The sequence below is a fragment of the Lutra lutra genome, chromosome 1, assembly GCF_902655055.1.
Source record: "Lutra lutra chromosome 1, mLutLut1.2, whole genome shotgun sequence".
Lineage (NCBI taxonomy): Eukaryota > Metazoa > Chordata > Mammalia > Carnivora > Mustelidae > Lutra > Lutra lutra.
Genome location: NC_062278.1, coordinates 197,507,897 through 197,533,587, shown reverse-complemented (window position 1 = coordinate 197,533,587; position 25,691 = coordinate 197,507,897). Strand labels below are relative to the sequence as shown.

Here is a 25,691-nt window from a genome sequence, read left to right as displayed (position 1 = left end):
TTCCATTTTTTTTACCTAGCATTAGTTGTGAAACAAACACATGCATACATGCTTTTTGGGCAGTTCATTTTATTACAGCTTTTTACTCCTGATGTGAGTTTAGAAATGTACAGTGTCAAGTTCTATTTTATTAAAGGAAACTAAAATTCTGAAGCTACTCCCCACTCTGTTATACACATGATAGCAACCCATACCTTATTTTCCAATTTAAACAATTAGTAAACTCACTGAGACCTGTATTATTGTTTACAAAAATGCAATATATGCAAATTAACTGTGCTAAATAAGAAAATCCATTTCAAATATCTTCTAGACTCAAAAAGAACACACACATTACATATTTTTATCATTTTATTAGGAATAATTCCAAATGGGTTATGAAGAAAACTTACTGAGTTTGATAAGTTTTTCAAAAACTCTTAATGAAGATGTGTTCACCAATAAACAATAAACATCAGCAGAACTATCATATACTGGGCAAAGAGTCAGGCTGATACCAAAAAGCAACATGCAACATAAAAAAGATACAATATAAAGGAAGACAATCTGCTGGGTATTAAAAATCATCTCAATATGAACTCTTTGCAACCAGCACTGAACTAATTAGCTATCAAATCCAAACCACACTAAGGTAAGCTTGGCTGATGAAAGCCAGGTTCAATAAGGGGGGAAAAATAGAAGTTCCTCAGTGCAAGAGATCTGAATAGTGTTTTGGAGCATTTCCCTGGCTGGTACAAGCAATATTAGAAAAACTTTTTGGCAAGGGAGAAAAATAAATACAAATGGAATGCTACATTTTTTTAAATCAGCAGACCGCCCCAGGAATGATAAAGGTATCAGTAAAGTAGCAAGGGGAAAACTTTAAAACATTATTTTGTGTGGGCTCAAAAAACATTCAAAACGGATTTATTTAAAGGTGTCACAATAGCTATGTCCAGGCATTTAGGCTTAAGGGAATTAAAATTAAAAGAGGACACTTTTTTCCCAAGTTAAGGAGAATTTCTTTAAAACCAAGCATATTGCTAAATAGCAATATTACACTTGGTAAACAATAATTGGCAACAAAATAAGTTTAAAAGCTGTAATATTCTGCCCAAACCAGTCCCAGATACTGTTTAATAACCAAGATGCAAACTAATTTTGTTGTAACAAGCCTAGACCAATTCTATCAAATGTGTCCTTGGTTAGATCCAGTTTCATTTAACGTTTTGAAAGCTCGTTTGACAGCCAGTCAAGTCCCTCATACAGACCAGTTCCTTGTGTAGCACAAGTGGCTTGAACATACCACTGTAAAGAAAGAACAAGAAAATACTTGATTAACTGAACACTATATATAACCAGTCTTTAAAATTTCTTAATCAGAACATTAAGTATTTCCGCCCACTGTGCAAGCATAATATTTAGTCAACAGTTACCATACATGTACAGGAAAAGAGAAACAAAAAACTAATATATAAAACTATAGATATAAAGAAGTAAATACAGAGGGCGCCTGGGTGGCTCAGTGGGTTAAAGCCTCTTCCTTGGGCTCAGGTCATGATCCCAGGGTCCTGGGATCGAGCCCCACATCAGGCTCTCTACTCGGTGGGGAGCCTGCTTCCCCCTCTCTCTGTCTCTGCCTGCCTCTCTGCCTACTTGTGATTTCTGTCAATAAATAAATTAAAAAAAAAAAAACAGGAAGTAAATACAGTTTACATCTCACCATGACTTTTGTATTCAATAATCTCAGTAACTATATAGAACTATATATACAGAACTACAGAGTTCTCATACACACTTCTCACAAAACTCCTGTCTCAATTAAAGCTACTCCTACCCATTCATTAGAGTTTATCAACAATCCACTCCTTAATCTGAAAAGAACGTTCATAGGAAGATTAGTAACTACTTAAGGGGACCCATCAGGTCCTTCTGACCCTCTTTTGTTTCCCATAAAACTACATTCAGAGTACAGGAGGCAAAATTTTAAAAAAGAATAGGCACTGTTGATACTGGAGGCAAGCTTCTCAAATAATTTCACTATCTTTAGTCTTTGCATTCCAAAAAGTTTCACTTTTTGGTGGTAACAGGAAGTGTATGAAATGCCATGAAATGTTAAGAAAGAGCAAGAAAAAGATCTAGAAAACAATTTAATTTCCTTTAAGCAATAGTTTATTTTTTAAGCAATAGTTTATTTTATTTTTTTATTTTTTTAAAGATTTTATTTATTTATTTGACAGAGAGATCACAAGTAGGCAGAGAGGCAGGCAGAGAGAGAGGAAGGGAAGCAGGCTCCCTGCTGTGCAGAGAGCCCGATGTGGGGCTCGATCCCAGGACCCTAGGATCATGACCTGAGCTGAATGCAGAGGCTTTAACCCACTGAGCCACCCAGGTGCCCCAATAGTTTATTTTTATTACTTTTCTTTACTGACCTATTTTATTCTGCCTTACAATAAAGACCTTACTTTAATATCACAAGGGCAATGCAAGTATACCATTCTGGCAATAATTATTTGAATAACAAACACCCCAGTAACCTAGAAGGCTGGTTAAAGGTACAAATTCTTATCTTCACAGCCGTGAAAACTGGTACCATTTACAGTTTATCTTGTTTAAATCAGCCTGGTACATCTCAAACAGCCTATACAGATACTGCCACAGCACAGTATCTGCCTTGTTGACAACTTAGTGAAAAACCACTGTAAAACACAAGTCATATTAAAGTTTGTGACATCATATTTACATATAAAACAGTAGATTGTATTCTGCCGGTATTTAAATCACTGATCTACAACAAGCTACTGGAGAACAAGTATATTTCTTTTTTTTTTTTTTATTATTTTCTTAAAAGATTTTATTTATTTATTTGACAGACAGAGATCACAAGTAGACAGAGAGGCAGGCAGAGAGGAGGAAGCAGCCTCCCGGCTGAGCAGAGAGCCCAATGTGGGGCTCGAACCCAGGACCCTGGGATCATGACTTGAGCCAAACTGAAGGCAGAGGCTTTAATCTACTGAGCCACTCAGGAGCGCCATAATATTTCTTTTAATTTTAAATTCAAAACTTATTTAATGTCATAACTATAGTTGACAAGCTTTGGATGTTAAAAAGCAAACAGTATAAAACAAGATTATCTAAAATACGGCTGCACTACGCAGCAATCAAAAGAAATGAAATCTTGGGGTGCCTGGGTGGCTCAGTGGGTTAAAGCCTCTGCCTTCAACTCAGGTCATGATCCCAGGGTCCTGGAATCAAGCCCCACATCAGGCTCTCTGCTCAGCAGGGAGCCTGCTCCCTCCCCCCCCCCGCCGCTGCCTGCCTCTCTGCCTACTTGTGATCTCTGTCAAATAAATAAATAAATAAAATCTTTAAAAAAAAAAAAAAAGAAATCTTGCCTTTTGCAAAGACGTGGATGGAACTAGAGGATATTATGCTGGGTGAAATAAGTCAATCGCGAAATAAGTCAATCAGAGAAAGACAATTATCATATGATCTCCCTGATATGAAGAATTTGAGAGCCAACTGGGGTGTTTAGGGGGTAGGGAAGGAAAAAATGAAACAAGATGGGATTGGGAGGGAGACAAACCGTAAGAGACTCTTAATCTCACAAAACAAACTGAGGGTTGCTGGGGGGGAGGGAGAGGGTGGCTGGGTTATGGACACTGGGGAGGGTATGTGCTCATGTTGAGTGCTATGAAGTGTGTAAACCTGGCGATTCACAAACCTGTACCCCTGAGGCTAATATTACATGTTAAAAAAAAAAAAATTTAAAATACGGCTGCAAAAATATTGCAGTTTTAGTAAGAAAACCAAATTACAAAACACTTGCTGCAGAGCTCTTTTAAAGATATACAATTAAAACAGACAATATCAATAATCTCTAGATGGGGCGCCTGGGTGGCTCAGTGGGTTAAGCCTCGGTTTTCGGCTCAGGTCATGGTCTCAGGGTCCGGGGATCAAGCCCCGTGTTAGGCTCTCTGCTCAGCGTGGAGCCTGCTTCCCCCTCTCTCTCTGCCTGCCTCTCTGCCTACTTGTGATCTGTCAAATAAATAAATAAAATCTTTAAAAAAAAATTACATCTTTATTGACACTGAATGTTTTAAACAAAAATCAAATGAAATAAAGGTATTTAAACATTTGGCTCCTTAAAAGATAAATATTAAAAATTAAAAAACGGAGGGGCGCCTGGGTGGCCCAGTCAGTTAAGTGTCCGAATCCTGATTTTGGCTGAGGTCATGATCTCAGGGTCATGAGATGGAGGCCCATGCTGGGCTCTGCACTGGCCGTGGAGCCTGCCTGGGATTCTTTCTCTCTCTCTCTCTCCTCCTCTCTTGCCGAGGGCGGGGGGTGGGGGACGGGGGAGATATTAACGTAGTTTAAAAATTGAACACACGTTTATAAAAGTCTGGAAGGGCTCATGTTTGTAGTGTATTACTGTATTTTTTAAAAAATGGATGGGGCGCCTGGGTGGCTCAGTGGGTTAAAGCCTCTGCCTTCGGCTCAGGTCATGATCTCAGGGTCCTGGGATCGAGCCCCACATCGGGCTCTCTGCTCCGCGGGGAGCCTGCTTCCTCCTCTCTCTCTGCCTGCCTCTCTGCCTCCTTGTGATTTCTGTCTGTCAAATAAATAAATAAATCTTAAAAAAAAAAAAAAAGATTTTAAAAAAATGGTATGCTCATTATCTGTCCAAAAGGGACAATTGCTTAATATGTATTGAAGTGAATACTTCCTTAAACAATTACATTAATTCTAAGTCAGGAGATTAACATGAACCTCCAAATACTTACTGTTCTGTTACGAAGAGACTGAAGACCTAATTTATCTGTCATTTCACTGATGGCCATAGCATTTGGCAAATCCTGTTTGTTCGCAAAAAGCAGCAACACTGCATCTCGCAACTCATCTTCCTGAAGCTGAAAATAAAAGCTAAGATGTTAACAACTAACAATCTGAACTCAATCACTGTGACAAAGTAGGTAAAACACGGTCTTCCTGTATATATCACTTATTCAACCTTGAACACATTATTGAACAACAACCTAATTTCACAACATAAAGTTCAGGCACACTTACATCTTATATCCTTCAATTTTTTAAACCCAAGCAAAATCTCATATGCCTTTCAAGTAAAGCAAAACTATTCTTCAAGCCAATCATCCTGCACCTCATTAAAGTAAATCATTCGAGCTTTCATGATCGCCCATTAAGAGTCAGGATTGGTAAGGACAAGAAACACATACGGAAATAAATATTTACAGCAGCATCTCATGGTACTCAGTAGTAGAGGACTCTTTTTGGACTTTTATTCCTTTCCAGCCAGCAGGGCTAGACAACAGGAGGACAACAGTACAATGACTATGGCATTAGCAGTATCGTGAAAAAAATACAAGAATAATGTAAGAGTATAATAATAAATAATACAGGAGTAAATACTAAATAATAGAACAATAATAAAAGTAAATAAAAGAGTAGACACTGGTAGGAATCAGTACTGACACATGCCACACCACGGAGGAGTGCTGAAAATTAATGCTAAGTGAAAAGTAACAAAAAGTTTAAAAAAACCACATATTACATGATTCTATTTATATGAATGCCTAGAATAGGCATATGCATATAAAGTAAATTAGTGGTCATAAGGGCTGAGGGTTTGGGGTGCACTGAAGGAAGAAATGGAGAATAAATACTAATAGTTCTAGGGAATTTCTTTATGGTCAATAAAAATGTTATAAAATCAGATTGTGGTTAATGTTTGCAAATTCTGTATAACTAAAAACCAGTAACTTACATATTTTAAATGAGTGACGTTTATGGTATATGAATTATACCTCCATAAAGCTGTTTACAAAAAGGTAGAAGGCGTGATATTTAACTCCTTGGACAAACTACCATGACTTAGTTATACATACACTGGCACAAACTGCAATATAGTCTTAAAAGCAACTAATGAGAATTAAGATTTCATTTCAGTAAATATTTTACAGTTATCCAAGTTTGAAACCATGCCAAAGTACATCCCCAACAATTTTTACAATATAAATACAGCTGACCCTTGAACAACATGGGTATGAACTGTGTGGGTCAACTTCATACATGGTTGTTTCGCTGCACATTACTATAAACGCATTTTCTCTTCCTTGTAATTTTCCTAATAACATTTTTTCCTTAGTTTACTTCATTGAAGAATACAATATAAGGGGCGCCTGGGTGGCTCAGTGGGTTAAGCCGCTGCCTTCGGCTCAGGTCATGATCTCAGGGTCCTGGGATCGAGTCCCACATCGGGCTCTCTGCTCAGCAAGAAGCCTGCTTCCCTCTCTCTCTCTCTCTGCCTGCCTCTCCGTCTACTTGTGATCTCTCTCTCTGTCAAATAAATAAATAAAAAAATCTTTAAAAAAAAAAAAAAAGAATACAATATAAAACACACATAACATTCAAAATTATGTGTTAATCAAGTGTTATTGGTAAGGGCAAGAGTAAGCTATTAGTTTTTTTGTGTGAGAGATAAATCTAAAGTGATATTTATTTTTGTAAAATACAACTGACAGTTGAAAAAAAAAAATCAAGGATGTGGATATCGTTTTCCAACTTTTCTAGTATTTTAGTTGACTCACAAATGCATAGAAGTATTCCAGATGAGAGGTGGGACTGCCAGGAATGCTGCAGAAAAAATGTCCACATTCAGTGGAAAGCAGGATTAGATGTCTTTTGGAACCCTTCCAAGACTAAGATTTTCAGATTCTTTTCGAGTATGCCAGTCACTTTAATTATCATATTTAAAACAACAGATTCCATGTTAAAGTGTCAAGCCACAAAAAACTGGAGTATTAGAATAGTTCCAAAAACACTAAAAAGAATTTTACTTGAAATCTGTTATTTAAATGACAAAGCAAAGACCAAAACAAAAAATGTCAAAATAGAATTCTTACTAGATCACAGTGAGATTCTTGTCAAGCTGGAGAACAGTTTCCTTAAACGCAAAATCCTCTGCCCAATTGCCTTTACTCCCTAAAATGAGGTTCTGGAACACATACTGAATAACTTTAGTAATCTGTATCTCCATCTGTAGGTTTTATGGTATGGTCTTTATCTCATCTGAATTTTCCATACTGTCCAAATTCATCTTTCTGTTTGCTCTTTTCAGTCTGTATTTCTAAAACCTTGTCTAAACATTTGTTCTAAAACATTTCTAAAGCTTGTCTTAATTGTAATTTCTTCTTTCCAACATCAGTTTTTCCTCCAAATTCCAAGATTCCTGGTGTGATTTCATTATTAATTTAGCTTTAATAGATGTTTCATGTTATCCACGAGCACACTTGGGGTTAATTTTCTCCAGGTTTCATGTTATCCATGAGCACACTTGGGGTTAATTTTCTCCAGGTTTTTTTAATGAGCTCCAAGATGCAGCTCAAAGTTGCATCCTATCTAATACAAGCCTTTTTCATTTCAAAAGCAATTTTTAACTCTTCAGTTTCCCTTTCCAGGTCTTCAATTTTAGCTTCAATTTGCTTATCTTACGTGATTTGTTCTGAAGCTTTTTCTTCATTTGCATCAACCACTGATTTATAGTCCAGGAGTTCTTGTTTTGTCTGTGCTCTCAGCCTGAGCAGCAGGGTGAAGTGGTCCTTGGGATGCATACCTGGACACCAGACCTGTGCTGGCCCAGCCTCCCCACCTCCCACTCCAGAGTCAGAGGGCTTGGCAGGTGCTTGCTTTTTGGGTTGCAGCCAATTCTGACTGGTGAGAAGAAAAGCCACCTAGGACACAAAGGCATGGCCTCAGGAGGCACTAAATTGTGGCCAGCAAAAGCAGTTAAGTTTTTGAGGACTCAAAAGTTATACACGGATTTTCAACTGTCCACATGGTGGGTGGGCCATGAGCCAGCACTCCTAACCCCCAGGCTGTTCAAGGGTCAACTGTACATGAAAACAATCTGATACCCAGCAAAGCTAAAATACCATCATCAACCAAAATGCTACTACCATAGGTGGAATTCTTTATCATGGCTGCTACTATGAAATATTTCAGAGTGTAGGTACAGAATAGAGAAAACTGAACCCAGCGACCTTGGGAACAGATATCTGAACCAAAATTCCTAGATCACAAAGTTCCAAACCTATAGATTTTTTATCTATTAAATAAAGCACTGCACTAATGGAGACATCCTCAACCAGAGACCTATCACCCCTGGAGCATGGTAAAAACAAGCTGAGCCCTCCTCCCAACTTAATGAAGTAGCTACTCTTCGGTCTGTTTAAAAAGCTCTACAGTTTTTATGTGCATTCTTAAGAATCTGTGATGGCTGTTCCTCAAGGCTCTTTCTAGCCCTGAAACAATTCATTTGTGTAATCTAATCACACTAAGATGTACCAACCACTAACACCACCATTGTCACCCTGAAAAACACATCTTGGAAATAACAAATTTAAAAAACTTTCTTACCATTTTCTGCAGCTCTTCAGCTCCTTCCTGAATTCTTTCACGATCATTACTATCTACCACAAAAATAAGACCCTGGGGAAAAAGTGTTTTTATAAATAAACTGCAACAGTTAACCTTAAAGGAGACCTAAATATTTACAGACAAAAGAACCATATTGAATTAAACATCAAGAAGCCAATGTCTCATTATTAAAAGAACAACAAAAAAGAACAGGGCCCTAAGTACTAAGAATAGATTTGAGCACTATTTGTGATTTTGACTTATGTTATTAAAAAAAAAAGTGAAGAGGTGCTTGGGTGGCTCAATCAGTTGAGGATCTGATTCTTGATTTTGGCTCAGGTCAGGATCTCAGGGTTGTAGGATCAAGCCTCGCATGTGGCGCTACGCTCAGCACAAAGTCTGCTGGTGCTTCTTTTCCTTTGTCTCCCTCTTGCCCCTCTTCCACTCACATGCACATGCTCTCTCTAAATAAATAAAATCTTAAAAAAAAAATCTTACTCTTAACCAACCGATCACTTTTCTCAACTACACTATGAATAAATTTTATCCCACTTCCCTTTCATGTTAAGTGCAGATTATAAGTAACAGGATGGTTCACTATGCGGGAACAAAAGGAAAAAGAACTAAACGAAAGATCGGAGTGCCTAGGTGGCTCAGTAGGTTAAGCCTCTGACTTTGGCTCACTTCACGATCTTAGGGTCCTGGGATCAAGCCCCACATCGGGCTCTCTGCTCAGCAGGGAGCCTGCTTCCCCCTCTCCCTCTGCCTGCCTCTCTGCCTAATTGTGATCTCTTTCCCTCTGTCAAATAAATGAATCTTAAAAAAAAAACAAACCACAAAAGATCCTAAAGATGCATGAATCTAATGACTTAATTAGCATATTCAGTAAAAGGCATGCACAAAGTGTTTCTTAAAAAAAAGAGGGAGAAGGGGCACACAAAATGGTTTTTGTAGGCTTACTTATGGAAAAGTCGGCTCTGCTCCACAATATTATTGACTTGATCAAATAAGAAAATTCTTCTATATTTATTTTTTTAAGTAAACTCTAGGCCCAGTGTGGGGCTTTAACACACAACCCTGAGATCAAGAGTCATACTCCACAGACTGAGTCAGCGAGGTGCCCCCCAATATGAAATTCTTAACAAAAAGAAAAGTAGTAACCACTCCTACAGATATTCACAAACATTAAAATTCTATTCTAGAAAAGAAATGGAATTAAGGAAACAATTAGTTAAGACTTTTCTAAAAACTTTCAAATGGAAAAGTATAAAATTTTCAACTAGAGAGAGATTACCTTGATAGCTTTGTTAAAATCTATTCCTATTAATACTAAAGTGATTACTTTAAGTATTATTCTCTCCACAACCCTGACCACTGAAGTATTTTTTGATCATCTGTCACTTAATCACAAACTGTCTTATGCTTATTTATATAAATAACTAGATTAAATCCACCAAGAGCATAAAATCCATTTAGGACAAAGAGCTACTTTATTCTGTATTTACACCTCAGTACAATTACAGTTCTGAGCTTGCCAGGGTACCTAATATTTATTCTAGGCTATGGTCATTAAAATGACGATGTCCTTTGGTCTAGCAAATTTCAAACCCATTTCCTTTGTCTCTGCTGGAAACCATCATTTTAAACATCCTAATCTCTGAAAATACTTTCGGTGCTATGAGAGCCAGTACAGCATAATGGAAAGATAGCCAAATTCAAATCTCAAGACTACTTATTACATAAATGACCTAATCCTGGAACATGCCTTCTCTTCTATAGAAATAAAACCACGCCAGCCAACTTTATCAGCCTGTTAAATATAATCATACAGATACAAAAGAATCTAGTACTGCACTTGGCTTATCACAGGCATTTAGTAAATGTTGTCTCCCCCTTTCCTTCCTAATTCCAAAAGCTACTGCTTTTTAAAATCTATTCCTCTAGAAGAGGCAATGCTTCCAAAAGGCATCTAATTTTATCTGGACTACTAACTATCCATTTTTATTCTGTTTTAAAATGTAATTAATGCTATCGGTTCCAAAGTAACACTATTGAGAGAAAAAAGTATTTCAGTAATAAATTCAAAGTTATGCACTTCCTGGGACAACCTAGAATCAAGAGTGTAGAAAAACTAGGATTCTAAAGTAAGTTTGCTACAATAAAAGACTACTTAAAAGGCCAAGTACTAATTTAGAACAGCAAAATAATTGGAATTATCTAATGAGGGAAGAAGAATTACAATAAACAGTGTGTCCTGGCTCTAGGAACATGATTAAACAGTATTCATTTCTTTTTAATTTTATAGCTAACAGAACTGATTGGGAATGTTAGAAAAGCTGGTGTTAAGAGCTTAGCTGAGATTACATCAGGTAACACATAAAACTTTCCCTGCAGACATGAGTTCTCTAGGAAGAAGTACTTGGGACTTTTGATCATAAGATGATCCAAAGAGGCCAGGAATGGATCTAATCTCAAGAACTCAAACGTAAATGGGGCAACTGGGTGGCTCAGTCAGTTAAGTGTCCAACACTTAATTTTGGCTCAGATTATGGTCGCAGGGTTGGGAGATCAAGCCTCATGCTGGGCTCCATGGTGGGCATCTCTTTACCCCTCCCCAATACATGCATCAGTGCACTCTCTCTCTCTCAACTCTAAGAAGCAAAACAAAACAAAAACTCAAAAGTACATTACAAAGCATTCTAAACAAATGCAGGACAAGATCAGGGTTACTCTTGGTCAAGAATTACAAACTGAGGGGCGCCTGGGTGGCTCAGTGGGTTAAGCCGCTGCCTTCGGCTCAGGTCATGATCTCAGGGTCCTGGGATCGAGCCCCGCATTGGGCTCTCTGCTCAGCAGGGAGCCTGCTTCCTCCTCTCTCTCTGCCTGCCTCTCTGCCTGCTTGTGATCTCTGTCTGTCAAATAAATAAATAAATAAAATCTTAAAAAAAAAAAAAAAAGAATTACAAACTGAGAATTAGCAAAGTTTTACACTGTTCCTAACTCTACTTCAAAAACACTCTCTAAATGAAAGGACGATGACTTACTTTATAATAATCTAAAATAATCTAAAAATCTATTAGAAAGAAACATCAATAAAACAATATTGGCCATACCCTAATAATTGAAGTTGGCTAATAGATACGTGGACGTTTGTATGCTAGTCTCTCTACTTTTGTGTACCTTTGACAATTTCCATAATGAAGTTTTTTGAAGCATGTGACTTGCATCAAAATAGCTTTTCCAGGGGCGCCTGGGTGGCTTAGTGGTTTAAGCCTCTGTCTTCGGCTCAGGTCATGATCTCAGGGTCCTGGGATTGGGCCCCACATCTGGCTCTCTGCTCAGCAGGGAGCCTGATTCCCCCTCTCTCTGCCTGCTTCTCTGCCTACCTGTGCTCTCTGTCAAATAAATGAATAAAATCTTAAAAAAAAAAAAAAAGCTTTTCCAGGGGGCGCCTGAGTGGCTCAGTGGGTTAAAGCCTCTGCCTAAGGCTCAGGTCATGATCCCAGGACCCTGGGATCAAGCCCCACATTGGGCTCTCTGCTCAGCGTGGAGCCCACTCCCCCTCCCCTCTGTCTCTCTGCCTACTTGTGATCTCTGTCAAATAAATAAAATCTTAAAAAAAAAAAAATAGCTTTTCCAGGTGCCTGGGTGGCTCAGTCATTAAGCATCTGCCTTCAGCTCGGGCCATGATCCCAGGGTCCTGGCACTTAGTCCCACATCAGGCTCCCTGCTCTGCGGGAAGCCTGCTTCTCCCTCTCCTACTCCCCCTGCTAGTGTTCCCTCTCTCACTGTGTCTTTCTTTGTCAAATTAATAAATAAAATCTTTTTAAAAATAGCTTTTCTAATCACACCTAATGAACAGAAATATTCTAATTTTTAAATAAAAAAGCATGCCATTATTTAACAGGACACACTACTTAAACCTGGTAACCAGTTCCAGCCAACTCACCTAGGGTATTCACTGCCACCTGGTGGCAATATACCTCACTTGCATACTGTTTCAAGAGCTGGAAGAACAAGAATGACTTCTGCGAATCTTAAACATATGAAGTGCTTGTAACATCACACATTATTTAAAAATTGTATCATCAACTCCAGTAGTAAACAAAAACTGATGAGAAACCTCTCCTGTGTTTACTACTCCTGGTAGTAAACATAACTGAGTTGGAAAGAGGTTAAAGAAAAATCTAGAATAAGAACCACCTCTCCAGTCCTAGTAAGTCATTCCAAGCTTCAGCTGGCTCCTAAATAACAATTAGACTAGAGTAGTGAGTGGTTCTCAAGAGGGCGCAATTTTATCCCCAGAGCATAATTTGAATATATGGAGATATTTTTGGTTACTGCAAGTGGGTTAGTTGGGGTCTGCTACTGACACCCAGTGGGTAGAGGCTGGGGACGCTGCTAAACATTCCACAGTGCAGAGAACCTCCCCTTGCCCCAACAATAAAGAGTTAACTCAGTCTGAAATGTCAACAATGCCGCTGCTGAAATACCTTATACCAGAGCCTTGCTCTTCAAAGTAAGCTCCCAAACCAGCAGGATCACCACCCAAGAACCTGCTAGAAATGCAGAATCTCAGGCCTTACTCAGTTTCTGACCTTACTAAATTAATCTGTATTTTAATATCCAAGTGATTCATATGCACATCAAAGTTGGAGACACATTACAGATACCTAGTTTAAATCCCCCGAGGGGCGCCTGGGTGGTTCAGTGGGTTAAAGCCTCTGCCTTTGGCTCAGGTCATGATCCCAGGGTCCTGGGATCGAGCCCCACATCAGGCTCTCTGCTCGGCAGATAGCCTGCTTCCCTCTCTCTCTCTTCCTGCCTTTCTGCCTACTTGTGATCTCTGTCTGTCAAATAAATAAAATCTTTTTTAAAAAAATAAATAAATAAATAAAAATAAAATAAAATAAAATAAAATAAATAAATCCCCCGAGATTCTAATTCAATTGGGATGGAGTTAATGATCAGCACTTTGGCATTTTTTTTTTTTAAAGCTCCCCAGGTGATTCTAATGTGCAGCCAAATTTGAGAACTCCTGCTCACAGACTACTAGTATCTCTGCCACTATTATATATACTACATGATAATATTAAAATATCATACAAATCAATGAAGTGGATCTACATAAATATGTATTTTTAAAGATTCATTTATTTATTTTAGAAAGAGAAAGAGAGAATAAACAGAAGGGGCAGAAGAAGAATTAGAATCTCAAGCTGGTTCCACACTGAGTGCAGAGCCCAACGTGAAGGCTCCATCTCACAACTCTGAGATCACACCTTGAGCTGAAACCAAGAGCCAGATGCATAACCAACTACACCACGAGGCACTCCAATATATTTTTTTCTTAGTCTATTTTAATAAGGTAAACACTTAACTGAGCTAAATGGAGGACTATTAATTGCTTTTTATTCATTAAAAATTAAAATGACAAGAAAGTTACACAGACCTTACTTTCTAGACTAAGAACAAAACAAACAGAACTACTGATGAGACACCTAGTTCAATCTTGAGAACCACTCCCACCTAATCTTCCAAATTATTGCTATGATGGCTATGTAACTCTTTCCCCTGGGTAATTTAGCCTTCAAAGGCATGAGTGAGAGTGTTCACTGAAGAATATATAAGTGGTGATTAAGAAAGCCAACTCATATAAGAATGCCAACACCCAGCTAAATAGTAGTTATCAAAAGAAACTTTAAAGCATAAAACATATAAAGAAAAGTTATACAAACTGTACAGCATTCCTTACCTGGGTGTTTTGAAAGTAATGCCTCCAGAGAGGCCTAATTTTATCTTGACCACCAACATCCCATACTGTGAAACAAATGTTCTTATATTCTACTGTTTCCACATTAAAACCTACAAAGAAAAAAAGACAGTTGTGCAAAATGTGATTAGGAAAATAAAACCCCTTACTATGGAATTCTCTCAGAATTGCTTTTTAAAAATCTACTAGTAATCAACAAACTGAAAAAAACCTAAGCCAGTTATAATGATAGATATATGACATAGTACACTTGTCCAAACCCATAGAAAGCACACCAAGAGTGAACCCTAAGGTAAACTATGGACTTTGGATGATTATGTCAATGCAGTTATCAATTGTAACAAATTGAGTGAGGATGCTGATAAAGGGGGAAGCTATATTTACACGGGGGTAAGTTTATGGGAAATCTCTGTATCTTCCTCTCAATTTTTCCGTGAACATAAAGCTCTCCAAAATAATAAAGCCTTAAAAATTGTTTCAAAATTAAACCATATCTATTTCTTTTTTATAATATAGCATTATGATATAATTAAAGTCATCTGTAAACTTTCTTACCAATGGTAGGAATGGTGGTGACTATCTCCCCTAACTTCAGTTTATAAAGAATGGTCGTCTTGCCAGCAGCATCCAATCCAACTAGAAAAAGACATTAAAGATTTTAAATCTAGACCAAAAGAACACACACTATGAATTAATTTTACAACAAATTTACAACAAATTTTACAACAAATGCTCAAGGCCCAAATGAGTTAGAAATGAAATTACTTCGTTTCTGAATCCCAAGACAACACTTGCTGCAGAAAGCCTTTCCATTTTTCTTTCTAGACCTAGAGAGACAGCATGTAGTAGTGAAAAGGAAAGAAGTATCTGAGTCAGGCGCTAGTCTCTAGATTTGCTTTGCCACAAATTAGTCAAGTGTCTTTAAACCAGTCACTGTAGGAAAATGAGACCAGAGGAATTAGCTGTAAAACAAGGAGACTGAATCATTTAATCTAAGATCTTTTCCACTCAAGTCCTTATTAATTCTATGAACTACTATCATTTTTAAAAACCCATTACAAACTGAATCAGAGAACACATAAAAACAAGTGAACAAAAATTACCAAAAAATGTTAACTGTGCACTAGTATCCTTAAATGATAATAAAAGAAGATGAGGCCAATTTTACCCCTACCTAAATTCATTCCTACATCAAATGCACAGAAATGAGAACAAAAGACTGGTTAATTTAGGTTATAAAAAAATGGCCTTATAGTCATCTCCAATGTAATGAACATCTAAATTCTTAAAAAACGATTCCTTTGAGGCAGACATAAGTAGGGAAGAATGTGCTTGTTCCTGAAGGAAAAAAAATCCATCCTGGAATAAGAGGGTATACCTCTTCATTACAGTGACAGTGATGAGCAAATTAAATACTCATATTTTGGGGCGCCTGGGTGGCTCAGTGGGTTAAGCCGCTGCCTTCGGCTCAGGTCATGATCCCAGGGTCCTGGGATCGAGTCCCGCATCGGGCTCTCTGCTCAGCGGGGAGCCTGCTTCCCTTCCTCTCTCTCTGCCTGCCTCTCTGCCTACTTGTCTCTGTCTGTCAAATAAATGAATAAAATCTTTGAAAATAAATAAATAAATAAATAAATACTCATATTTTAAGTATGAATCTCTCAAAATCTGTCTCAAAATCACGTTCTGTATTATCAAACCCTTTTAAATGGAAGGTCAGTATCTAATAACATCACTGAATGTATCATTGTTCCAAGGACATCACACATATGGCCATCTAGATTTATGCTATCACAGATTTTGAAATGAATTCAACTTCATTCATGATTTAAGCAAAGATGCATTTTAAATATTTAAATCAAAGCATAACTTGGCACATGGAGCGAATGCTATTAAGTTAAAAAAAACACACACAGAAATCACCCCCCTTACCTACTTTACCTTACTGCGAAAATAAGTTTTTTTATCAGTTCAATTGAGAACTAAAGGCTATAGGCAATTTCATACCCCTTCCACCCATATAACCTTTTCTGCACTGTACCCTACAAAGGTAGCTTTAAGATTTCTCTGTACACGGAGGCAATTTATGTCTTTGTATTCTGTTTCTTTTAATCAAACTGTGTTCCCTACTCCTTCATACTGAGATATTCAGGTTTATTCTTTCCAAAACACTATAATACTTACTAGACAGAGTGAGCAACTAAACCCTCACTCATGGGCACAAGAAAAACCAAGTGGCACCAGGAGGTGCTTTGTTTTTTGAGTACAGGACAATATAAATAAAAAATCAGAAAATATATTTCTAAAATACACCCAAAGAAACAAAAGTTAACTACCTGAAGTCTGATATCTTCAGTAAAAATACAGAAAACGATGGGGAAAACAATATGATTATTTCATTGTTTGAAAAACCTGTTTCTATGTGATATAACAGAGCACTGGGTGTTATAAGCAACTGTCAAATTACTGAACTCTCCTTCTGAAACTAATAATATACTATATGTTAATTAATTGAATTTAAATAACAATTTTAATTTTTAAAAAGATTTTATTTATTTGACAGAGAGAATAGGAAAGCACAAGCCGAGGGAGTGGCAGCGGGAAATGGAGAGGGAGAAGCAGGCTCCTGGCTGAGCAGGAAGCCCAACGTGTGGCTGGATCCCAGGACCCTGGGGTTATGAGCTGAAGGCAAATACTTAACCCAATGAGTCACCCAGGGTGCCCCTAATTAAAATTTAAAAAAAAAAAAGGCAGTAGCTGTCTCTTGAGAGAGTAAGTCCTTCTCAGGTGATTTTGACCAAATTTTAAAATAAAGCAAAATTCACCATTAAGTAACTAAGGTAAAGGGGGTGCCTGGCTGGCTCAGTCAGTTAAGAGTCTGAATCTTGATTTTGGCTAAGGTCATAATCCCAGGGTCTTTCGATTGAGCTAAGTTATTCTCTGTGTTGGATGTGGAGCCTGCTTAAGGGTCTCTCTCTGGGGTACCTGAGTGGTGCAGTTGGTTAATGAGTGGACTCCTGGTTTCGGCTCAGGTTATGATCTCAGGGCCCTGAGATCAAGCACTGCATCCAGCTCCACGCTCAGCATGGAGTCCTTGATTCTCTCCCTCAGTTCCTCCCCCTGCGTGTGTGCATGCGTGCGCGCGCACACACACACTCTCTCTCTCTCTCATAAATGAATCTTAAAAAAAAAAAAAGATTCTTGGGGGTGCCTGGGTGGCTTAGTCAGTTAAGCACCTGTCTTTGGCTCAGGTCATGATCCCAGGGTCCTAGAATCAAGCCCTGCATCCAGCTCCCTGCTCACTCAGTGGGGAGTCTGATGCTCTCCCTCTGCCCCTCACCCCACTCATGCTTGATCTCTCTCAAATAAGTAAAATCTTAAAAAAAAAAAAAAAAAAAGATTTTCGGGGCACCTGGGTGGCTCAGTGGGTTAAAGCCTCTGCCTTGGGCTCAGGTCATAATGCCAGGGTTCTGGGATAGAGCCCCACATCAGGCTCTCTGCTCAGTGAGGAGCCTGCTTCCCCACCTCTCTCTCTGCCTGCCTGTCTACTTGTGATCTCTGTCAAATAAATAAATAAAATATTTGAAAAAAAAAAAAAGATTCTCTCCCTTTCCATACCCACCTGCTTACACTATCTCAAAAACAAAAAAATAAATCAATAAAAAACTAAAATAGGATTAAGCCCAAGTGAGAAGTCAAACTAAGATGTTGATTAGAAAAACATGAGTTAGGGCGCCTGGGTGGCTCAGTTGGTTAAGCAACTGCCTTCGGCTCAGGTCATGGTCCCAGAGCCCTGGGATCGAGTCCCACATTGGGCTCCCAGCTCCATGGGGAGTCTGCTTCTCCCTCTGACCTCGCCTCTCATGCTCTCTCTCACTCTGTCTCTCTGTCTCTCTCAAAATAAACAAATAAAAAAATATTTAAAAAAAAAAAAAGAAAAACATGAGTTAGATTTTTTTAAAGATTTTATTTATTTATTTATTTATTTATTTATTTTCTTGACAGAGAGCAAGAGAGCACAAGCAGGGGGAGCAACAGAGGGAGAGGAAGAAGCAAGCTCCCCACTCAGCAAAGAGCCCTATGTGAGTGAGACTCAATCCCAGGACCCTGTGATCATGACCTGAGCCAAAGGCAGACTCTTTACCAACTGAGCCACCCATACGATTTAGGTTTTGAGAACTACAGCAACTGCTAATCCTCACTGGAAGTCCAACTAAACCTCATACCATCACTAAAACAATTTATATCTAAAAATACTGACACAGAACAAAGAAACCCAAGACAAATTATGATTATAAATTTTAAGTTATAGAAAAGCAAAGAGATAACCCAGTTTTTAACAAAACTGTTAACACCTGCTTGTGTGCATAACTAATATTCTACTTCTAAGTTAGAATTTTCTTCACACAAACATGTGTTACTTTCATTTAAAAAAAATTCCAATATAACACATTTCCTTTATGAGTACGTTGGCCTGGTTACATTTCCTGATGTATCTATTAGGAAGATGACTGCTTAAAAACCTTTTATATATTTTATACAATTATTTTTAATGAAAAACGGGGGAAGTGTTTACAAAATAATGCAACCGTAAGGCATTTTAAGGAAGTTATCTTTAAAATAAAATAAAATAAAATAAAAACTAAATAACAGCTAAATAGCTCACAGCTACATGCAAGATTCTAAAATCATGAAGGTATCTTTTGAGTTTCACAGAAAAGTGTTATATAAGTGCAAACCACAAGTATTTTTAAAAAAGGAATTTCTAGGGGCAACTAGGTGGCTCAGTCATTAAGGGTCTGCTTAGGCTCAGGTCATGATCCCAGGGTCCTGGGATTGAGCCCGCATCAGGCTCCCTGTTCAGCGGGAAGCCCGCTTCTCCCTCTCCCAACTCCCCCTGCTTCTATTCCCTCTCTCACTGTCTCTCTCTGTGTGTCAAATAAGTAAAATCTAAGAAAAAAAAAATTCTACTGTGAGATTAAAGATGCACAAATGAACGCATACCATCACTTAAAACTCATCATATAGAATTCTTTACTCAAAAACATGTTGGTCTAACAATTTTGTGCTACTTCAGTCATTTCTTAAGTACGTATTTCCTTAATGTTGCAGTATTTGGCAATGAGTTTTCTCCACAAACTATAACCAATTCTCACCTAGCCAAGATAAGACTAATCTGTACATTCCAGCAATGCTCTCCCCTCCCGTCCACCCCCATAAACAAGTCACTGTATTGAAAGATATACTGGAATTACTTGTTCTTCTTAACTGGACTTAACTGGACCTGTACTTTAACCAAAATATTAACAGCAATAAAACTACCCCAAAACTCTTAGCCAATCATTAAAAAGTATGTCTACTAAAGTGTGGCAGCAAGAAATATTTATATTTTAAGTTAAAGACACTAGATTCCATGATCTCAAATTGAGAAAAAAAAATGCAGAAAGGAGACTGGGATGAAAAAGAGTCTATTTTCAAATGGATAAAATTTCACACAGAGTATTTTTCTTTTTCATGGTTTCCTTTATCTTTCAATTTTCTACAAGGAAGCTTAAAATACAACTTCATAATTACTTAAAAATAATTGAAATTGAGTGATTATTGTGTTCCAAGCACACCACTAAGTGACTCCATACATTTTTGTAATATAAACCTTACAACTACCCTCCATTTTTTCAAATGCAGCATCTGAGGTTCAGAAATGTCCCCAGAGTCACAGAAGTAGAAGAGGGATGCAAAACCCCATGTCTTATGGAAAAATTAGATCCCTCGGACACACCAGATGCGAATATAAAATGGTGTAGCTGCTCTGGAAAACAGTTTTGTCAGTTCCTTAAAGTGTTAAATACAGTTAACACAGAACCCAACAATTCCACTCCTAAGTATTTATTTACCCAAGACAATTAAAATTATATGTCCATACAAAAACTTGTTTTCAAATGTTCACAGCAGCATTACTTAATAACAGTCAAAAGAGTGGACAATCAGATTTCCATCAAATGTGAATGGATAAACAAAACGTGGTATATCCATAGAAAGGAATTACTTTTCAGCCTTAAAAAGGAATAAAGTACTGACACATGATATAATATGAACCTTTAAAACATTATGCTACAGTGAAAGAAGCTAGGCACTAAAGGACACATTGTATGATTACACTATGTGAACTATCCTGAACAGACAAACCCGTAGAAACTAAAAGTAGATGAGTGGTTGCAGAACAAGGGAAGAAGGGGGGCAGTAACCACTAATGGGTATAGTTTCTTTCCGGGCTGATGAAAATGTTCTAGAATTAAGACAGTGGTGATGGTGGGGGCACCTGGGTGACTCAGTTGGTTAAGCCTTCAACTCGATTTCAGCTCAGGTTATGAACTCAAAGTGGTGGACTGAGCACCCTACTGGATTCTTCGCTGGGCATGGAGCCTGCTTAAGATTCTCTCTCCCTGGGGCGCCTGGGTGGCTCAGTGGGTTAAGCCACTGCCTTCGGCTCAGGTCATGATCCCAGGTCCTGGGTTCAAGCCCCACATCGGGCTTTCTGCTCAGCAGGGAGCCTGCTTCCTCCTCTCTCTCTGCCTCTCTGCCTACTTGTGATTTCTCTCTGTCAAATAAATAAATAAAATCTTTAAAAAAAAAAAAAGATTCTCTCTCCCTCTGCGCACACGCACACACACTCTTATGCGCTCTTTTTTAAAAAAGACAAGACAGTGGCAATGATGACACAAGTTTGTGAATACAGCAAAACCACTAAACTGTATACTTGAAAGGGATAAATTTTATGTTATATGAATTATATCTCAATTTTTAAAAATTAAAAACAAAAGCCAAAAAAACCCCTAAATCTATACCAGAGCTCTCAAATGGTATTTATATACTGCCATCTTGCCTTTAGGTTTTTCTGGTGGACACACTGTATCTTAGTATTTTATCTAATTCTTCAGAAGTCTGACCATCAAATCTAAAAGTAAGGCTACCAGGTGTACAGAAAAGTAATTATAAGCTTAGGTTTTACTTCTACCCAATAGATCAGAAATATCTGCACTTTGAGCAATGTGTTAATTAGCAGCAAATTACCAAAGTCTGAAAGCCATTTGAATTAATGCCAGAGGGTACAACTAAAAATGTACTTTTATCAACTTCTAGTGGCATCAAACTAAAGATTTTTGCATTTTCTATTGTTGCTTTATATCACATAACTAATCAGAAGGGCTTTTTCTAAAAGGCTGGCAATTATGTTTTCAACTAACGACCTGAGAAAATGCTCATAATAAGCTAAGTCAAAAAGAAAGAACATAAATTTCCTCTTAAAAGCCTGACAATAAATATAATAAATGTTAACAATAGTGTAACGGTGGAATTATTCTTTCTCATATTTTTAAAATTTCTTAAAAAAGGAACATGTTGTTTACAGAAAGGGAAAATTTTTTAAATTTTAAAAATTAAAAATCACATAATAAATGTATTTACAAAATATGTCAGGGAGTGGCTCAGTTGGTTAAGCGACTGCCTTCAGCTCAGGTCATGATCCTGGAGTCGCAGGATCGAGTCCGCATCGGGCACCCTGCTTGGCAGGGAGTCTGCTTCTCCCTCTGACACTCCCCCTTCTCAAGCTCACTCACTCTCTCTCTTCCCTCTGCCTCTCTCTCTCATTCTCTCTCTCAAATAAATAAAATTTAAAAAAAAAAAAATTATGCCAGGGAAGGGGCACCTGGATGGCTCAGTCAGTGAAGCGTCTGCCTTCAGCTCAGGTCATGATCTCAGGGTCCTGGAATCTAGCCCTGCATCAGGCTCCCTGCTCAGTGGGGATCTTGCTTCTCTCTCCCCCTCTGCCACTCTCTTGCTCTCTCTCTCAAATAAATAAAATCCTTTAAAAATATATATATGCTAGGGAAAAAGCATGAAATCCCACTCTATAGCTTGAAGACTCACTTAAAACATTAGTAATATTTTTCAAATTGGCAAATAGAGGAACCTCTCCGGTCCCCACAAAACCACAGTCCCATATAAGACAATACAGAATTACACTGTTATTAGCAATCCTTTAAAAAGCAACATTTTCTCAGCTTTTCAATGGGAAAAAAACTTACAAGTTCAAAGAGCTTAGTATTAATAACTCCTCTACAGAACACATTAGTGTTTTCCAACAGAAACAAAACTTGGGGAGCCATTTCCCAAAATTACACAGATCAAGACACTGGAGATCAGTCTAAAAATAAGGTAATGCAGGGCTACATGAAATATCTAAAATGGGAAACTGTTCATTTTTGAATTTAAGTTCAATAATATCATTCAATAATATCATTCACCTGAGTGATTTCTCAAAAAAAAAAAAAACCTAAATAGACAATTTCTGTTTATCTATACTTTAAGCGACATTACATTTAAAACACTGCATTGGTTTTTAATTAGTTAACTACAAGCTATAACTTCAAACACCTTTTAAAATTATTTGAACTTCTGGGATAACAAGTGTAGGAATAAAATGTTAAACTTCACAGTACTTTGGCAAACCAGATTCATGTGCTAACTGCTATCTTTTATTAACACTTAAAAACGATAAAGACTGGGGACACCTGGGTGACTCAGTGGGTTAAGCCTCTGCCTTCGGCTCAGGTCATGATCTCAAGGTCCTGAGATCGAGCCCCACATCGGGCTCTCTGCTCAGTGGAGAGCCTGCTTCCCTCTCTCTCTCCGCTTGCCTCTCTACCTGCTTGTGATCTCTGTCTGTCAAATAAATAAAATCTTTAAAAAAATGATAAAGTCTGGGGCACCTGGGTGGCTCAGTGGGTTAAGCCTCTGCCTTCGGCTCAGGTCATGGTCTCAGGGTCCTGGGATAGAGCCCCACATCAGGCTCTCTGCTCAGCAGGGAGCCTGCTTCCCCCTCTCTCTCTCCGCCTGCCTCTCTGTCTACTTGTGATCTCCCTCTCTCTGTAAAATAAATAAATAAAATCTTAAAAAAAAATGATAAAGTCTGAAAAAGTCACTGACTCAAGAAGGTATGAATTTTATGTAAGCCTAATAAAGAAAAAGTGCACTTATCTGCCAGAGAACATTAATATGAGAAAAGCAATCATTAACTCAATTCTAAACTTGAACACAAGCAGAGAAAGCCCTTGAGAGTGATTATTTATGCATTCACTTCACAAAGTTGGACCAAAAAAATCAATTATCAAACTTCCATATCACCTCTTTCCCTACCCATGCAATATCCTCCCCTAAGGTTATGCTTCATTTGATAAGTTAATTTGACTTTGTAACTTTAGTGTTTTTAATCAAGGAAACCTAAATCATCCCAAAATTAAAGAGCAAAACAAGAATAGGAAACCAGAGTAATAAGATATTTAATATAAAAAAAGTAATTCCAAATCATGACTTCCATCTCTTGCATAAACACACAAAGTTAAATGATTTTCCATTTTCTTTCAACCGTTTTTTTTTGGGGGGATAAGGGGAGAAATGCTCCCCTAATACAGTAAATTCAGTAAAGTGCTTATAGCATAACTCTACCTTTCTTCTCCCTCTGAAACTTTAAGCCATCACAAAAGACTTACGGTACAAAACACAGCAATTCATTTACAATAAATCTTAAGTAAAAGGACAAACAGTACATTTCCAGGAACACAACTAGTTCCTGGAAACCAGGTACTAGTTAATTTCTTTAAGGAACAGCCTGGAAATTCATTTATCACAGTCCAAAGTCCTCCCAATGACTTCAGATCCTTTTCAGACTGTCAACTTTCAGCCACCTTAAAAACTTAATATGCTTGCCCTCCTTTAAAAATTGTCTCTGTAAATGAAATCTAAAAAAGTTTTAAAGAGAAAAAAATTTTGATTTACCTTTATGAAAGAATTAACTATTCCGTGAATTGTAAAGAAGACAGAAATAACAGTTAAAAAGGAACTAAATGTGTAATCTTCATACATCTCGAATTACTACTGAATCTAGCTTTGGAAAACTTTCAAAGTAGTAGAACTAGAACCAGAAAACTAGAAAATATAACTTTTCCTCCCCACTCTACAAAAACAAGCTTCTAAATAACCAAGTTGCAACATTTAAATTAGAGGAGCTCCTTTTCGCATTATTGAGGTCCACAGAGCTTGGCTGTGATGTAGCGACGATTCACAGTAACATGGGGGAGGGGCTGCTTTACATCGCCCAAGTGACAAGCCCCTTCTCCCTCAGCTGAAAAACCAACCAAACAAACAAAAAACTGGAGTTGAAAAGTAGCTTTTAAAGGCTTATTTTCCACAAGAATCTTTTTTAAAAACCCTTTGTAATTATTACTGAACAAGGCTATCCTAAAATTAAGGCTCACGATGTTCAGTTACTAGGAATTTGTTATCGGCTTAAAAAATTAAGTTTTTTTGTTAAACCTTAACCAGCTAGATAAAAATTAGTTTGAAAACCAAAGACAGTAAACCAAACTTAGTTTTTTGAGAGTGGCCAAAAAGTGATTCAAGATAAACTCAGTTTTCAGGGACATTAATAAGGAAAAGAACACGAAGTGGAATCCAGCGCCAAGTAAGTTTGGCGAAGTGAGCGCTGAGGACTCCGGACTCTTCTGAAACCGAGGGTGCTCCCTTGCCACCGCTCTGGGCCAGGTCACTTCCTGCCTCGGGCGGCTCCGGGCTCCCGGCGACCGCTCGCTCCACATACCACTGGAGTGTGCAGTGTGTGTACACGGAGCAGAAAGGGGGAGGAGGAAGGCTGGAGTAGCTCTGCCTGCGTCCTGACCGCTGCCCACACCGGAGAAGAAGGAGCCAGACCGCACTCTCAGAATGGGCCTCGCCAGTGTCTTCCGGGCTCAGCGAGATCAGAAGAGTTCGCTTCCCCCACATCTCCGCCCCATCCTGTCTGATTTCAGTAACATCAAGTAGAGAAAGCCAAAGCCAGAGGAAGAAACCTTGTCCCGCGGCCCTGCCCGGCTTCTTAGACAGATCTGGGGCGATCGCCCACATTTCGCCCCATTGTTCCCCCTTAAGAATTCCTCCTGACCCCGAGCCGCCGCCCCTCCCCCACCACAGCGGGCGGAGGGACAAACAGGCCCCGAGGCCGCCCCAAGCACTAAGACCCCGCCTGCTCTCGGCTGTCGGGCCGTCACTCACCCATCAAAATGCGCATCTGCTTCTTGCCGAAGAGGCGGGAGAAAAGGGAGGAGATAGTGAGGCCCATGGCAGTAGTGGCACTTGCGATGGGCAGGAGCAGAAGGGGGTTTGGGGCGTCCCCGGGCCTTCTCCTTTCACGCTCCCAACAAACTGAGCGAAGGAAGAGGAGCTGAGGGAGAAAGAGGGCGGCAGAGACGGCTCGCTAGCCGGCGTGTCCTGCGAAGCCCCAGAACGCGAACTAACGGGGCGAGGACCTGCTCGACGACTGGCGCGGCAGCTCCGGGTCTGGCGTTTTAGGCTTCTGCTATGCCACGTCACGCGGTAGCAGCGGCGACTCCAGCAGCTGCCCGGCCCCTCCAACGCGGACAGAATCGCGTCACCGCGGCCCCAACCCCCTGCA

General features: G+C 38.7%; 1 protein-coding gene across 1 annotated transcript; it reads right to left on the bottom strand.

Moving 5' to 3' along the window:
- Window positions 1-338: 338 nt before the first annotated feature.
- Window positions 339-25,691, bottom strand: ARF4 (ADP ribosylation factor 4). Its single transcript, XM_047691409.1, has 6 exons — window positions 25,292-25,691; window positions 14,747-14,827; window positions 14,174-14,283; window positions 8,419-8,490; window positions 4,767-4,892; window positions 339-1,287 (listed from the first exon to the last, which is right to left on the bottom strand). The coding sequence occupies exons 1-6, from the start codon at window positions 25,356-25,358 to the stop codon at window positions 1,201-1,203; spliced, it is 543 nt and encodes a 180-aa protein (XP_047547365.1). The 5' UTR covers window positions 25,359-25,691; the 3' UTR covers window positions 339-1,200.